General features: G+C 40.0%; 3 protein-coding genes across 4 annotated transcripts; 1 reads left to right on the top strand and 2 right to left on the bottom strand.

Moving 5' to 3' along the window:
• Window positions 1–363: 363 nt before the first annotated feature.
• Window positions 364–2453, bottom strand: LOC308409798 (TLR adapter interacting with SLC15A4 on the lysosome). The gene is made up of 2 exons (XM_080902790.1): window positions 2380–2453; window positions 364–1576 (listed from the first exon to the last, which is right to left on the bottom strand). The coding sequence occupies exon 2, from the start codon at window positions 1572–1574 to the stop codon at window positions 621–623; it is 954 nt and encodes a 317-aa protein (XP_080758916.1). The 5' UTR covers window positions 1575–1576; window positions 2380–2453; the 3' UTR covers window positions 364–620.
• Window positions 2454–3709: 1256 nt separating this feature from the next.
• On the top strand, window positions 3710–7925 carry c9h13orf42 (chromosome 9 C13orf42 homolog). Of its 2 annotated transcripts, XM_080902793.1 has the most exons (3): window positions 3710–4143; window positions 4228–4372; window positions 6086–7925. In XM_080902793.1, the coding sequence occupies exons 1-3, from the start codon at window positions 3724–3726 to the stop codon at window positions 6328–6330; spliced, it is 810 nt and encodes a 269-aa protein (XP_080758919.1). In that variant the 5' UTR covers window positions 3710–3723; the 3' UTR covers window positions 6331–7925. The 2 variants fall into 2 exon arrangements, with proteins under 2 accessions (XP_080758919.1, XP_080758918.1); XM_080902792.1 differs by having other exon boundaries at window positions 3710–4372.
• A 142-nt stretch (window positions 7926–8067) lies between these two features.
• On the bottom strand, window positions 8068–14490 carry rnaseh2b (ribonuclease H2, subunit B). The gene is made up of 11 exons (XM_080902791.1): window positions 14299–14490; window positions 13977–14045; window positions 10701–10808; window positions 10131–10207; window positions 9774–9888; window positions 9628–9692; window positions 9417–9522; window positions 9037–9118; window positions 8906–8951; window positions 8558–8635; window positions 8068–8227 (listed from the first exon to the last, which is right to left on the bottom strand). Exons 1-11 carry the CDS (start codon window positions 14360–14362, stop codon window positions 8117–8119), a joined length of 921 nt encoding a protein of 306 aa, XP_080758917.1. The 5' UTR covers window positions 14363–14490; the 3' UTR covers window positions 8068–8116.
• Between the last annotated feature and the right edge of the window lie 1400 nt (window positions 14491–15890).

The raw sequence follows: 15890 nt of genomic DNA, 5'->3' as shown, positions 1-15890 counted from the left end.
ATGCAGCACTTGGTTACAGCTACATTTTTAGGTAACAGAGCCGATGAAGTTGCTGTGTGAAGCCTAGAATGACAGCGTGTTGATCGAAGGGCATTTCAAGGCTGCACTTTTGGATATTTGTTGCAAATTCAGTGTCTTCCCTCCTAGTTTCATCATAAACAGCCTTGTTTCCTTCGTGAAAAAAAAAGAGTCAAATCTAATTAATCAGTGATCATTAAGCATGCAAAATGATCTTAGATGTGGCTGCACATAATACATAATGAGGCAGCATGCTGTTTTTGATTTCATGTTGTTCTGCTAGACCATCGATGTTCTTTTGAAAAACGGGAAGCAGCGGTTTCAGTTTTCAGTTCCTGTTTTTATTTTCTTTAGAAAGTTAAAGCTGCACTAAAGACAGGTAAACACAGATCCCAGTGTCATCACTGCAAATTCAATTTAGGATGCATAAATACGGCACATTTTCCAGGTAATTACTGCATAATCCCACGTAGAACTCTCATTTAACATCTTCTCAAGAGCTAATAAAATAAAAATGTGGTTTTCAGTCCAATCCTGGGTTTTTTCAGTGTTGTACTGAAATGAAAGGCAGTATTGAATGAAGGAGTTCCTTGACAGTGGGGTCACTCATTACTCTCTGTGAGTTGCTCCCTGGATGCCTCATTAGAAATCTGCAGAAAGGGAGTACTGATCTCACTTGACTGCATATCACCAGCGACTCGCAGGAAGCAGCTCAGGACCATGTCCTTGGCCAAGCCGGCCTCCATGTTGCCCTCCCGGCTGAGCTGCAAAGTGATTTGGTCCAGGCTGGTGAGGACCAGCTCTGAGCCCAGTAAAGGGCAAATGGCACTTGCGTCAGAGTCTGAACCAGGGGCTCCTTCTCTTGCCATATTCTCCATCATGTATTGCTGATACAGATCCAGGAGTTTTTGCTCCAGGTAGTGATTCAGAAGGGAGTTGGAAAATGGACCTTCATGCTCCTGGAGCAAAAAGCTCCGATCACGGCCGCTCCCCAGTCTCCACCGATTCGAACCTCCCCTCAGTGGAAACAGCATCCCATCCCGAGCTTCGTGTCCTTGGAGGGAATCTTCCACAGCTGGGGGCACATCACAAGACTGGATAAAGGGACCGACATCCGGTACATTGGCACACACCCTCAGCTCGCAATTATTAGCTGAGAGAGGCAGCACTTGGTCACCTGCAATATGAAGGTCACTGTAGTTTTTGCAAAAGCTCTGACAGAACGAGGGAACCAAGAAAGGGGTATCGCCACCTGAGTGAGCTTGGGCCGGGATCTCTATCTCTCGAGAGATCTGCCTGCCTAGATGAGCTCTCTGAAGATTTAAGGACTGCAAAGGAGAAATGTACAACTCAGCTGAAGCCCTTCGGTTGTCTGTAGTTATCTGCTCCGGGGAATTGTGATGAACAAGCGGAGCATGTCTGGTGGAACCTGGTATGAGGGCAGCAGCTGCTTTCTGTGACCCATAATAATTCTGGAAAGCTGGCTTAGAAGGAAGGGAGTCCAGCTCTTCAAATTCACAGTAGGTCATGATCAGCAATCTGCCTTCACAAAGCATGGCTGCAAGAAAGAGCACATATTCAGAAGATGTATGCAGTGAGAGTAAAGGGAATTTAACATGTGATACGGATCTATATATATATATATATATATATATATATATATATATATATATATATACACATCCCTGTAGGGATGTGTGCTGCAAATATATATATATATATATATATATATATATATATATATATATATATATATATATATATATATATATATATATATATATATATATATTCCTACAGGCTTTTATTTAAGTGCATACAAACAGTATGCGTTTGAATAAAGGCACCAAAACGGGACATAAGCAACACTGAGAGAACATTTTGCATAAGCATTATAAGAAGCATCAAACTATTTCTGCTGCACAATTGATCCCTGTTGAAAAGTCTTTGCAAACTATTTCAAAATTTAATTGGAGTTTAAGAAGTTACATGTAACAGAAGAATATGTTGGTTTAACACTTCCAAAGACTGTTCATCTATTAAAAAGAATGATCTTCCTACCTCAGATCTGAGTCACAGAAAAGCTTAAAACCTGTATTTTGGCACTAAACGTCCTAAAGCGGTTCTCTCAAAAGTCTGTTTTGGAGTCTGAACCTGGCTGTTGTTTTATACAACCCAAAAAGGAAGTGGGACTATCCCTTTTCACCTTGATCCCAAGTCTGCAAACTTCTGCTCTCATCATTAATGCATTTCAGCTTGTAATCTTTACAACTAATATGTTGTTTTCACTGGATTTAGCTGGTATTTTCCCTGATTATTTAAACCCTTTATACCTGGCAAACCTAAATAAGACGTGCCTACCTCCACATCAGATTTCCTTCTTGCACTATGAGGTAAAATGGTAGATGCTGGATGACAGCAAGGCGAGATGTGCGCTGTAAAAAGAAACCATTGATGTTTCATTTCCTCACAAAGCAGGTGTGCAACTGAGCTTTGCATAAAAGCAGAAAAGAAAGTCGTGTTTAATATGATAAAAATACAAGGAAACAGAAAGTTCCAGATAACTGATTCCTGTTTTCGTTTTATGGCAGATCACACCACAAATGTTTGAAGTACCTCAAAAATTTCACAGCGTTTCTTTATTAATTGTTGATTGTTTTTAGCTTAAACAGTTTTTTCCCATCCTCTGAGTTCACAGCAAAGCAGAATTGGTAACTTCACACTCAGTTATGTGACCACAAATAATCATTTCCTCCTTGATGCTTTGCCTATTCTTCAGGCACTGAACTGTCAAAGTCACTTGAGCCCAGAGGCTTTGGTGGTCGTGAAATAGTTTCTTTTTCCTCACTTGACTCAAGCTTTGCTGTAGTGCAGCTATACACTGAAGTCTAAATCAGATATGTGGTGAAAGTGTTGAGAGGTTTCAGGTGTTATTTATGGCCTGGATTTTTTCGAGATGAAAGCCCCTTGTCGGCTTGAAGGACTCCTTTCTGTCCAGACTTCCTCTGCTTGTGATAGGGAACTCCAACAATAGCAGTGCATGAAACATGAGAGAAAGTTATTTCTTATTAATGAGGAAAGGAAACCTAATATATAACAGCGTAAACTCATGAGGCTGTTAGGTTGTTCCTGCAGCTGAATTATAAGTCTCGAAAGCACAAAATACCACCAAAGTCTAAACGAGTAAACCCATGTGTAACTGCAGCTTTCTGCTTCTGATTATCTTTCGTTTTCTCTAGTATCAGGTGTGTAAACAGGTGGCTTCACAGCTATAGTCGCTAAAACTAAAAGGTCCAGAGTTTCATTGGTGGCTGTAGTTATTTTGTCCACTTAATCTCCTGTGGGTTAAGATATCTGACACAGGTCTGCTGCTCAGTAATGGGAGCGCAAAGTGTAGAGTTACCAACCCGTTGCTACAGCAATGTTGCTGAGCAACATCCGATAACATTAAGGACATGCTGAGATCAGGTTAGACACCTGTCTCACGTCTGCTCTTGTAGCACAACAAGGTAGCAGTTTGGCAATTTCAGCACCCTGGACAGCTTCTGGTCCCGTTGAACAGCTCCAGCAAAGATGTGATAAGGACTCCCATAAAGGACAACAACTGTTTTTTGTTGGTTTGTACTTTTTTTGTATATGGATAAATGGTGTGCAAAGGGGAACTGGAGAGCAGGTCTGTCAACATGACATACTGTCCTTAGAGGAATGTTCAGAAAGATCAATAATGTGTTCCGTCCCAACCATCATGGACAGAGAGGTCGGGATGGTGGTGGTGGTAGTGGGTGTCGGGAAGAGCAGGACTACCACAACGCTTGCACTGTCAGGCTGGTGCGCAGCACCTCCATGCTCGTTGTAGGAGAGAAAACTCAGGCAGCTGCGGGCTCGACTTTAAAACGGAGCAAAAGCACAGTGAGCATCGAGTCGACCTTGTACTATTATCAGAGACAAGAGGACAGGATATGGCTGTACTCACAGAATCAGAACTGCCTTGAATACCTGGAAGCGCTTGTGGCTCTGAGGAGGCAGTACATGAAGAGTGTGAGCGACTTGAAGGGTACAGACGCAAAGGCCACAGTTTCTTCCAAGAAGAAGCCTGCGCCCTCGCCGCCTAAAAAGGAGGGACCGGTAAGCTTAAACCAAGCAGCCAATATCACATGGAAGGAAATATCAAAAATGTTTTCTTTTTTCTTCTATCATTTTACACCACAGATATCAAGAGCCAAACCCTCAGCACCCCCAGTTCCAACTGAGGACGACACTTTGCAGTTCTTTGATGCGGTCATTGCCAGCTGTGACAGCGAACCTCTGCGCAAGCCATACAAGGATGATGGGCACGCAGACGTGGATTTTATTGGTGAGTTTGAAATTCCAGCATTTAATTTGAGTAATGCTGGAAGTGAGAGAGGATCATTGAACCTTAAGACAACCTGGAAACCTATGAGCAGTGAAGTCACCTACGTGATAAAGCCACCAACAGCTTGTTTGGATATTCTGTTTTGGATGTGATGTGAGACTTAAACTGCAAAAGCAATGATTAAATTGGTTCGGTCAAAATCAGAATATTTACTGTGATTTGCTAAACGTGATATAGGCTTTCTGTTTCACAGCAAACTGCCCTGCTTACATTCATGCATTCATAAGCCACTGATGCAGCTGACTAAGTTAAACATGTAAAAAGGGCTTTTATGCCATTTTTGAATGCACGCACCACATGGTCAAAGGTGCTTGATCTTTAAGTAGGCTACCCTAACGTCTTCTTGTTGTGGCTTCACCACAGCAGATCATCTGCCTCCATCTTCCCTATTTCCCTAACATCCTCCTCTGTCACACCAACCCTCTGCATGTCTTCCTTCACTACATCCATGAATCTCTCTGGGTTTTTCCTGGTTTCTTCCTGCCTGGCAGCTCCATGTTCAACATCCACTATCCCTCCTCAACTACACAAGGTTAATTCAACAGTCGACGTCGTGTATTTTGCAGATTTAGATACAAAACATGATAAACTATTAGGTTCACTCCTCCACCAAGGCCTCACCAATCTCTTATTTTCAAATTAAATGATACGGATCCAATTTTAAATGCGGTCTGCCTTTACCCATGATCACTTTTTTTCTTTTTTTTCCGCATTATGTTGCTGAACGACTGATGGCACTAAAAAAAGGCCCATCTCTGCCCACTCCAGACATGTAAAAACAATGTAATCAGAAAAGGTGTGTATTGGTATCAGTATTAAGCTTATTGCTTGTAGCAGTAAAGAAAAATGCTTCTAAAGATTTATCTTTGTTTATCTTTATCTGATGAGTTTAAACACAAGAGCAGTGGTGCCACACTGAATTAAATGCAGCAATTGTTATTAAACTATGTTAATTAGACCGGTAGACATAATTTGGGAGATATAAATATACACTGACTGAGCTGTTTGAGGCCAGATCCATAATTTCAGTTCAGCTGCTGCTAAGGATTAGATTCATTCATCCTGGAGAGGTTTACAAAACAAATATATCAAATATCAGGCTTTCGTGAATCCTTTCACGGAGGCTGTTTAAACCCGGTAAACATGGGTGACCCAGTAGCTCCACAGTGTATTGGTTTACACATTTATTTAACAAGGGAAAAATCCCCAGCTCATTCCCAGGAGGACACACCCCTGTGTGGTTGTGTCATGAATGGCACCTGGAGTACAGATCTGCCAAATCAAATATGCAGAGCTACCTATTGTGGCAGGTCCTTGTGAAGGGAGCAGCTAAAAGCAGCTCTTTAAACACCTACAACCCAGTGAAAATATTCTCATTAATAAAAGCCATGAGTACAAGTCAAGAAAACAGTAAAACAAAGTAGTTGAAACACTGAGAATTCCAGCTTGAGCTCACCCCATTGCCAACTCAACCTCACAGGGAAAGTATGAAATAATGAAAATAATGATTATTTTACGTTAGGCTTTGAAAGCTCCTTTCAGACAGCGCATCGATGCTAACAGCAAAGCTTTTCTTTCAACTAGCTTTAATTATGGCTGCCACTTGCACATATACTAAATGCTTCCTCGGGTTCTTGTCATTTCCTCCCACAGTGGCCTCCAGCTCGGCCGAACATGACCTCCACTCTAACTGGGTCTTGCGAGTTCCTCGAGTCTCAGATGCTTCGGACCAGACAGCAGTTCCTGACTGTGCCAACGAAAGGATCCCCACGAAGAAGAAACAGAGCGGGTCTACGAGCAGCAGGCTGCGACTTCAGAGAAACCCGATCCACCTGCCCAAAGTGGTGGAGAGCGCATTCCAGACACTGCGCTTCAAGCCCAAATTAAAGAAGCAATGAAGCTTAGTGGACATTGAAATCAGTAGCACTGCCACACTGATCATTTGACACCAGTAAAATAAATAAATAAAGCTGTGCAGACAATTACTTAGTTTTTAATAAAGAAAATAATTTTATTAAAGCAAAAGCAGCCAGCTGTTGAAATATATTTTAACCCTTGTGTTCTAAAATTTCGCTTTTCCTTGGCAGAGACTTGAACATGTCACAGTAAGAAATGCACAAGTGATAATATTTCATATTAATAAGGATTTCACTCTGTTAAAGTGTCCTTTTGGTGCACCTCTGCATTACAGTGTCAACCCCAAATAACTTCATATTGAAAAACACAGCAATCATGACACCAGGGCCATTACATATTTATATTTCAACATTGGATGTGCTAAAGCAGCAGAAGACCACAACAGGTGTCACTCCGGTCAGTTAAGAACAGGAAACTGAGGCAGCAGTTCACACAGGCTCATCAAAACATGTTTAGAAAGATGTTGCCTGGTCTTGATTTCCACTACCACATCTAAATTTTTGGGTCAGAATTTTGTGCAAACAATCTGAAAGCATGGATCTATCTTGCCTTGTATTAACAGCTGCTGGTAGTGTAATTGTGTGGGGGATATTTTTTCCTGCTGCTTTAAACACCACAATTTAACAGGACTATTGCTATTGACCATCACTTTGTGACCTCAGTTACCCATCCTCTGAAAGCAATTATGTTAAAAAGACTAAAAATGAAGGTACCAGACGGCCTACAGTCACCACATCCCAGTCCTTTCGAGCACCTTTGGGATGTGGTGGAACGAGAAATTCAAATAACAGATATTCAGCAAGCAAATCTGCAGCAACTGTGTGACAAAATCACATCAACACGGACCAAAATCTCTGAGGAATCTTTTCAGCACCTTGTTGAATTGATGCCACTGAGAATTTAGGAACTTCGGAGGGCAAAATGGGCTTCGATCTAGTACCAGCAAAATGCATGTAATAGTGTCCAAGTGAGTACTGATTTCAGATACATATCAATTTGATGACACTTGATGACACTAAAGATCCAACTTGGATCATTTTTGTATACTCTAAAATAAAAGATCAGGAAATTCTTTTGATATCGTGAAGAATTTTTTTTTAAACCTATCTTTTAATGTCTATTTTAAACTGAACAAAGTGAGGGTTAAGTATTGTGTTTGATACAGAATTTTGTACAGTAGTGTACAGGTAAGACCCAAGGAAAGGTTGGAGTCCTCTGAGGTATCAAAACCAACTGAAAAATGTAACAATGGCTCCTTTCAAAGTCAGAGCGCTTCATGTGAGAGAGAAGTTCAGCAAGTCCAAGGACTGGGCTGTGTGAATAGCTCAAAACCAGCCAAAGTTATTGTATTTATCATTGCTAAAGTTAAAATAGTTGTAAACATGAAAAGTCAATAAAACACAATCTACCTGACCTAACTTTTATGGTATACAGCGAGTGTTGCATTATTGGTTTTATTTTCCCAGGGTTACAAATACCTGTCACTCAATTTCAGGATACAGAGGATCTGAATGAATGTTTAGGTACTAAAGTAGGATTAAAGAAAGTCTTTGTGTAGTTTGTGGTTGTTGCAAAAGAAGTATGCAGAAACTTAAATGAACCCATATCATCTGAAATGTTTTTTTAAATATTATATATTTATCCGTTTAAAAGGAATGCTAAATTACGTGCCACGATCCCTTTACCTTCAAAGTATTTAAAAAGAAAGTACTTTCAAATACTTTTTTTTCTTTATTAGAAATGTCACAAATCAAACACAAACAGCATTCATTTCTTTTCTGCTTTGACCTTGGGGCTGAAAAAGGACGACATGGGCTTCATGCCTGTCTTGTCCACCTTAGCTAGACTTTTCTGAGCTGCCGTCATCTTCTTGGGCGGCTGAAATGCAAAAAAGAAAAATCAATATAACACAACACCCTTGTGTGGAGACAGCAGGAAATTAATTACATAACATCAACTTCAATTAAATCTACAAGGTAAGGGCCACAGCCTTGTGAATACACGATGTACACCAGGCTTGAAGAAAGCGATCGCCAAACAAAAACTGCACGAACAATCAGCGTCTTAAAAAAAAAACACAAAGAAAGAAAAAGAAATAGAAAAAGCTAAAATAACAGCAAGCTTTGGTCATTATCATGTAATTACAACGAAGATAAAACCACCAGACGCTCCACATGCTTTAGTCTATTCCAGCAGACATACACTCACTTTGCGCGCAAAATCTGCACTGTTGAATTTGGTGTAGTCTTCTCCAGCCTCCACCGGCTTGTCTGAAAGTTTCCGCTTCTGCCAAACGAGGAAGTAAGACAGGCTTTTCATGACTAAAACCACCAAGCTATTTTTCCACAGAACCACCACTACAAGCTCTAATGTCCTCACACTATAAGCAAAGTTAACCCCACACAAGCGCAGGCAGAGGATTTCCCCTGTGAAACATGCAACACTTTACAGTAAGGTGGATGAGTGCATGAAGAGTGCACGGCATCTACGACAGCAAGCAGAACTGAAAACATGCAACACCACATATATTTGCACCTAAGTGGGAAGAGCTCATACCTTAGAAGGAGGCTCGGTCTCCTTTGGGCTTGTGAGCTCTGGTAACCTATGAAGCACAATAAGAGATGTGCTTGATCTGCAGTGGCGTTAATACCATTACTCATTAAGATGTTCATCATTCATCAACTTACCCCAAGTGTGTGAGGAGGGCTTTGCTCAGGTCTTCAGTGATATACTCTGATATCAGGCCGTGGGAATACCGTATGAAGTCCTCTGTATCGTTAAATAAGAGATACAAATAACCAAAATCGCCCTGTTTGATTATTTCTGTATTTCTTTATGACCGAGAGATTTAAAAACTTAAGGTCAGGGAATTGTTTAAGTGATCTGTGAGTCAACATAATCTATAAACAAAAACTTTGCAGCGCTACTGCCATCTGCTGGTCAACAGTCTTCCTAGGAAGAAACTATTTAAGCCCAAATATGTCTTCTCGGGTTAAGAATGAGGCAGAAAATTCAGATGGTTGAGAAATGGGAATCATCTTAAAAGCGTTAAGTGGTCTTAAGTTACCCTCTTGGTTGTCTGTCTCTGACTTTACTCTGACATATGTTGAGGACTTCACTCCTTCTCCCACAGAGACATTTTTTTTCTTTAAGGCAATAACTGTCCTCTCCACCTATTAAAAATACATACATAAAGAAAATGTGCAGCATGTGCAAAAAATAAGCATGCATTTTCAGTGTTGTATTGCATTGAGCAAAAATAGATTTTCAATAAATACCTTTTTCTTTAACCAGTTCATGGTTTTCTCTTGACTGTATCGATGATACATCTGGCTTTCCACCTCTGGAACACAACATTTGGACAAAGCATCCAGCTTGACCTTGTAGCTTCATGAATCATAGTATCTTTAAAAGTAAAATTCACCTTTTTCCTCAGCGATGTGGTGCAAGGAGGCCAGGGTACGAGCGCAGCTAAGCAGCCTCGAGCAAGCTGGGAATTCTTCATCTTTAACAACTTGATCCACACGCTGGAACTTTTCCTGAGCAACACATTAAGGGATGAAACAGTCAGGTCCACACGTTTTTTTGACAATGACATAATTTTTGTAATTTTGCCTCTGTACACAAAAACTTATAATGTATTCAATATAGTTAAATCCATGCAAGTTTTTCTGAACTTCCTCTACTGTTCTGTGCCTTATGAAACAATATCTAATGTCTCTGTAATGCTATGCTGAAATTGAAAAATGTTTCACTTAATTGTATGTAAGCCTCTTCTTACCTCTTTGCCAGATTTGATCAAATATGGCAAAATTAGAAAGAGAGGATCCAAAGGTGTTACAAAGATCAGTCTCCCATCTGATTAAAAAAAGAGAGAAAGACAACTGGTAAAGCAAAGACACGTAATTAGCATCTGATTAAATTTTGCTATAGGACAGCAAACTAAATAACTGCGAGACATCAGCTGAAAATTCATAAATTTTTCTATGACTTAATCAATAAATTGTTGATTAAATAAAAAGAAAACTATTACAAATACAGTTAAACTGCATCGCAGTATGCAAACCTGTGAATCACAGACCTGAGCTGTCAGCTTGGTGTATGATGTCATGTTATAGGTAAGCTGTATGTTGAATCCATTTGTCAGTATTTATGTCCAATGTAAAAGGAGCTTCTGAATAGATCATTTGGCTTCTATGGACTTCAACCAAGCTGGAATAAGCCCTGATTGCAAAACTCTTCCCATCAGACAAATATAGCTGATGCAGATTCAAGATAAAATGAACCGACATCATAGCTGTGTGTGTAATTATGATCAGACTGATTCAGTTTACTCTGGAATGAGACCCACCTCTCTGCACAGCCTGGCCAACAAACCAAGAGTGGAAATCATCCTCAAATGCTTTGACCTCATACAGCATCACATCCCCACAACCCAACATGTACAGAGATGCTGCATCTGCAGGATTTTTAAAAAAAAATGAAAAAAGGAGGAAATGTGTTATTTCAGTTCTGTTTCTGCAGTTTACAAAACACAGAATTAGCCCAGTTTAACACCTGATGGGAAACGTGAAAAAAAAATCTATTTTTGAGGTTCTGTTTTAATCCAATCCAACTTTATTTATATAGCACTTTTAAAAACAACAAAGTTGACCAAAGTGCTTTCCAATAATAAAACAGAGATAACAGTTAAAAACCATATATTAAGCATACAATGAAATCAATAAACAAAATAAATATATAATTGAAAAAGAAGATAAAAATAAATCAATGTGAGTTTTAAATGTGAGTATGGATGCTTGTGTCCGCCATTTTAAAAAAAAGTATTCATAACTCGAAATTTCGACTTATTTTCTCATAATTTCGACAGTAGTAACTCGAAATTTCGAGTTAGCTCTGCCAATCAGTAATCTACGCACTCAAAACTGGATTGCAACAAATTGGCGCTTTCAAGAGTACGTTTGCTGATAGTAACGCATGTGATTCAGCTAATAACACCAGGATTTCATAATTTGTGAAGCCACACTGAAAATAATCAGCAATTTGTGCATTCATGACTGGCTATAATACTGGTAGCTTAACTGTAGCATTTGGAGCTGAGGGCTTCAGCTTCCGGATAACAAGGAAATGACGTCATTCACGTAGATAACTGATTGGCAGCACTAACTCAAAAGATAACTCGAAATTTCAAGTTATGGATACTTTTTTTTTAGTGGTGGAAATGGGTTTCCATATGTGAGACAGTTTTACACCCCAATTTCCCACTCCACTGATTAGCCCTTAATAACACAAAGGAAAGTGGGAAACATCTCAAGGATTAGAAAAGTTTTAGATGACCAAAAATTGAAAAAAAAAATGTTAATTGTACAGAAAGCAGTTTTTCTACACCACTGTTTTTAATTCTTAAAAAAGTTAATACAATCAATCCCTACATGTACACCACCTAACTTCCAACCCTTCTGCCTGTTGAAGGGACAGTAACTATTTTGTCCACTATTTGGACAATACTGTATTCCAAGAGGTACTGCTGGAATACATTATTGCTACCAGAATCCTGCTTGGTCTGGAGTTCAGTCTATAGCTAGCTAATGACCCAAAAGATTAGAAGACAGAATGATGAGTTTCAAAGCAGAAAAACTGGCCCAGATTCAAGATTTCAGCCTGACTGACCTGCTTTGGGTTCATCTGGACAAAAGCAACACAAATTAGCAAGTGCAACACACCTGCAGAAGCACTGAAACAAAAATTCAAACATTATTGTGTGTTTGCTTGGAGAATTAGTGAAAATTTTGTAATTTAATTTTCTATCATTCTTTTTATAAGATATATACTTGTTTTTAATTTCACAGTATATTGAGACATGACACTACATGCTAATCAAGATCAAGTGGCTTTATTGTCATTCGAACCATGTGTAGTGGTACAGTACACAGTGAAACAAGACATCATTCCTCCAAGACCATGGTGCTACATATGACATATAACAGACAATCAACACAGGACTGCATGAAGTGCAATGTACAAAGATTGCAACAAAAACAAAGACAGTGCAACACCAGAGAGAACAGAACGACACAGACACAACAGTGCAATAGAAATCTGCAAAAGACTCAGTATTGTGCAAAAATTCACTTGGTGTATGAAGGAGTGCGTGTGTGTGTGTGTGTGTGTGTGTGTGTGTGTGTGTGTGTGTGTGTGTGTGTGTGTGTGTCCAGCCTCAGCAATTTTGATTATCAATTAAAAATCAATGAACTGCAACTGAATTAAAAAAATAAATAAATCACACATTAGAAAACAAAAAGGCATAATCCATAAGTCCAAACCAACAAGTAACAAAACAAGTGTGTGAATATAGACATTACCCTGCTAAGTGTTCTGGGTTGGCACAGGTTATGATTTAGTGACATCTTGTTGAATTTTAAGTTAATATTTAATTAAAACAAAGCATCGCGAAGGCCCACGGTGGGTGTTGACGCGATGTGATTTCTGCCCAGTTCTCTGAATGTCAAAGTGAAGAAATTCAATGAAGCGCGGGTAAACGGCGGGAGTAACTATGACTCTCTTAAATCAAAAGAAGCAAACAGTGGTCAGATTTTCTTTTACAAAGCTGCTCAGAGCTGATGTTAAAGTTTTCTCCTTTGTTAGTTTAACTGCTCTCAAATCTCTTGCAGCAGCTACGTGTTGATCTCAGAAGTCGGGAAAGAGCATGCAGTGAGGCTGGACGTTATGGTTGCACACTATGTTCTGTGATGGTAACACACAGTAAGAACAGAAAGAGTTTAAACTAAACCAAACATAGCAGGATGTCAACCCAGAGCCACCCACACAAAACTTTAATCTACTGATATACGTTCAGTGATCAGCATTACTTTAGAAACACAGGCTTGTAAAGCCCGTAATCTGCTGTTATCGATAAGTTACAGCCTTCTTCTTCTTCTTAGCATTTGCACAGTATCTTGACAATTTAAAACATCCTGTCTCAGAGTGATGCTGAAAGATTTATTTATGCATTTACTGGTTCTAGCCTAGACTCCTGTAATTCATTATCAGGTTTATCTCATAGCTCCCTGAAAAGCCTTCATTTGATCCAAAGCAAGAGTATTGACAGGGACTAAAAAGAGAGACTTTTATCTCTCCCACATTGGCTTCTCTTTATTGGCTCCTTGTTTAATTAAGAATCAAACTTTAAATCCTTTTCCTCTCATACAGGGTCTTAAATAATCAGGTCCCATCTTATCCTAAAGGCCACGTAGTACTATATAAACCAAATTGAGCACATCACTTTCAGACTGATGATTTACTTGTGGTTCCTAGGATATTTAAAAGTAGAATGGGAAGCAGAGCCTTCAGCATTCTGGTCCCTCTTCTGTGGAACTAGCTTCCAGTTTGGATTTAGGAGACAGACACCCTCTCTACTTCTAAGATCAGGCTCAAAACTTGATAAAGCATACAGTCCAGGGTGCCTAGACTAATGGCACATAGTTTCTCGGTGTGCCAGTTTCTCTTATTTCCATTGCATTTTATATGATAGAAGTTTAATTTCATCTAAAGGTTTACTCACTTAATGATAATGACATGAACACCAAGTTTCAGAGCTAGACCAAAGTATATAAAGACACAATCAGACCTGTTGATGGATTCCTTAGTCTCACAAAAACTGGATCACCGTCGTGCTTGTGTGTGTCGATGGCAGAGTCTGCAGACATCAAAACAGACACCACATGATAATTCACCACTATTTCTCCTTCTTATTCTTCTTATAACAAATATGCCAAGCTTTAATTTATTATTATAGCATGTAGTTTAAGACAAGAGCATGGCAGCCTCCATAAAAGCTCACAACACCACCAGCAGTTACATCAGTTATTACACCTATCAACGCTTAATAACTGCTTGCAAAGTGCGCAGCAAGCTAGCTCAGTTAGCTCATACTACACTCTCTAACCCACCTGGAGCGATGACAACCCAGCTGTCATTATCTACGTTTGACGTTCGCTTCTTTTTAGTAGCCATGTCGTATAGTTGTGTTAAGCGCGTAAGTTTACTTTTTTTTTTACTTAAAAACAGTGCTGGCCTACTCAAGAGCGTGCTCAGAAAGCTCAGAAAAGGCGCCTCTCTGCGTTCACTTCCGGTTTGTGTCACACGGGACAAAACATTGCATTGTTTATCCGCAGTTGGCTTATTTTCTGTCCCTTTTGGAGGGAAAGTCTGGTCGTTAAAAAAAATAAATGGATGCCGGGGTGTCAAGAGCTCAAAACAGTGAAACGTAGACTTTTAACTTTAACCTTTTACACACTTGCTGTTGTAGTAGTGGTACGTTCCGCGGTGACGTCAACCAGCGTGTAAATTCGCGGTAGAGCCGCTAGAGGTCGCCCAACAACTTTTATTAGAATTCCTGTAATAAGATGATATTTGTCTTCCACAGTTTACCTACCAGATCCTTACCTGATGGGCTGTTTCTGAAATTCTCCAGTTTTGAGCCTCTGCTCTCAGGTGCAAGATGTTTGGTGGCCGGTTTGTCCTTTGGCACACTGGCACGTAACAGATTGGGCGATCCATCTGTCCTTCAATAAGAGGAAGGCATCTCTCACGCTCTCTCAGGATATGACAGTGTGTGTCCCAGTTGGTTTTCAGTGAGTCACTTGTTTTGTTTTGATTCTCTGTTTTTTTACACTATTTGCGAGCATCCTCAGATGGGGATGTGTAGGATGCTAGTGTGTGTTTTCAACCCTCTTATTAGATAACAATAGCTGCGTCATCGATTTGTTTAACTGTTCAGGGGTCCCTGTGATATGTTTATGTAGGGGTTTTTTTTAGCTGTTGATTTCCCTGTCTTCTAAAGACACCCACAGCACAGCCCATTAACAGGTTTTTAATTAGCTTGTTTTGGTAATGAGGAAGGGAGGGATTTGTGTGCTGGGTGACTGAGCTTTTAAAACATCACCGCTCAGCGTCCCTGTGGGAGCAGCATGATGTAGGGGAAAACTTGAGTCTCCACATGGTAACCTATGGGTTTATGTTTTTCCCTGCTTGTGCATTTTCGTGCCACCTCTTTGGGCATTCTCTGCTCTTTTGTGTCGTTTTCCTTTTTTGGTCCATTTAAAAATAATGTTGCCTCACAGGCCCATTTGCCCAGATTTAAGCAACACATGCTCTAAAACCCAGTCTCAGCTCCTCCTTGAAATCAGTGAGATTTATGTTGCTGTAGTCTGTGGCAAAGAGAGCGTGGGTGAGATATTGTCTGTGAATTACTTGTTTTATGGGCCTCGGGAGTATCATACACAACAGTCTGTGCAGCTAAACAGAATATTCCATGAAAGCTTTCTTTCATTTTGGGCTGCTTGAGGGAATGTCTGTGTTTCTGACAGCCAGGCAGAACAACAGCGGCCTTTCTGATACTCTGGACCATAGACGACCCCAGAGAGCCGAGTCCTCTGTCACCAGCATGCAGACGAGAACAAAGCGGGGTCTAAATTTAGGCCTCTATATGGCTTTAGACCCAAAGTACGAGACCCCACTATCCTCTCCCAAACCCAGCTCC

The sequence above is a fragment of the Rhamphochromis sp. 'chilingali' genome, assembly GCF_963969265.1.
Source record: "Rhamphochromis sp. 'chilingali' genome assembly, chromosome: 14".
In the NCBI taxonomy this organism is placed as follows: domain Eukaryota; kingdom Metazoa; phylum Chordata; class Actinopteri; order Cichliformes; family Cichlidae; genus Rhamphochromis; species Rhamphochromis sp. 'chilingali'.
The sequence above is the reverse complement of the archived record's forward strand: the minus strand, read 5'-3'. Positions and strand labels throughout refer to the sequence as shown.

What these genes read in the sequence shown, in the direction of transcription:
- rnaseh2b (XM_080902791.1), bottom strand. Translation starts at nt 14,362, where the DNA reads ATGGCTACTAAAAAGAAGCGAACGTCAAACGTAGATAATGACAGCTGG. An exon ending in TGAACTGGTTAAAGAAAAAG is followed by an intron (nt 9,523 to 9,627) that starts GTATTTATTGAA and finishes TATTTTTAATAG; the next exon opens with GTGGAGAGGACAGTTATTGC. An exon ending in GCCCTCCTCACACACTTGGG is followed by an intron (nt 8,952 to 9,036) that starts GTAAGTTGATGA and finishes TGTGCTTCATAG; the next exon opens with GTTACCAGAGCTCACAAGCC.
- LOC308409798 (XM_080902790.1), bottom strand. Translation starts at nt 1,574, where the DNA reads ATGCTTTGTGAAGGCAGATTGCTGATCATGACCTACTGTGAATTTGAA.
- c9h13orf42 (XM_080902792.1), top strand. Translation starts at nt 3,724, where the DNA reads ATGTTCAGAAAGATCAATAATGTGTTCCGTCCCAACCATCATGGACAG. An exon ending in CGCAGACGTGGATTTTATTG is followed by an intron (nt 4,373 to 6,085) that starts GTGAGTTTGAAA and finishes TTCCTCCCACAG; the next exon opens with TGGCCTCCAGCTCGGCCGAA.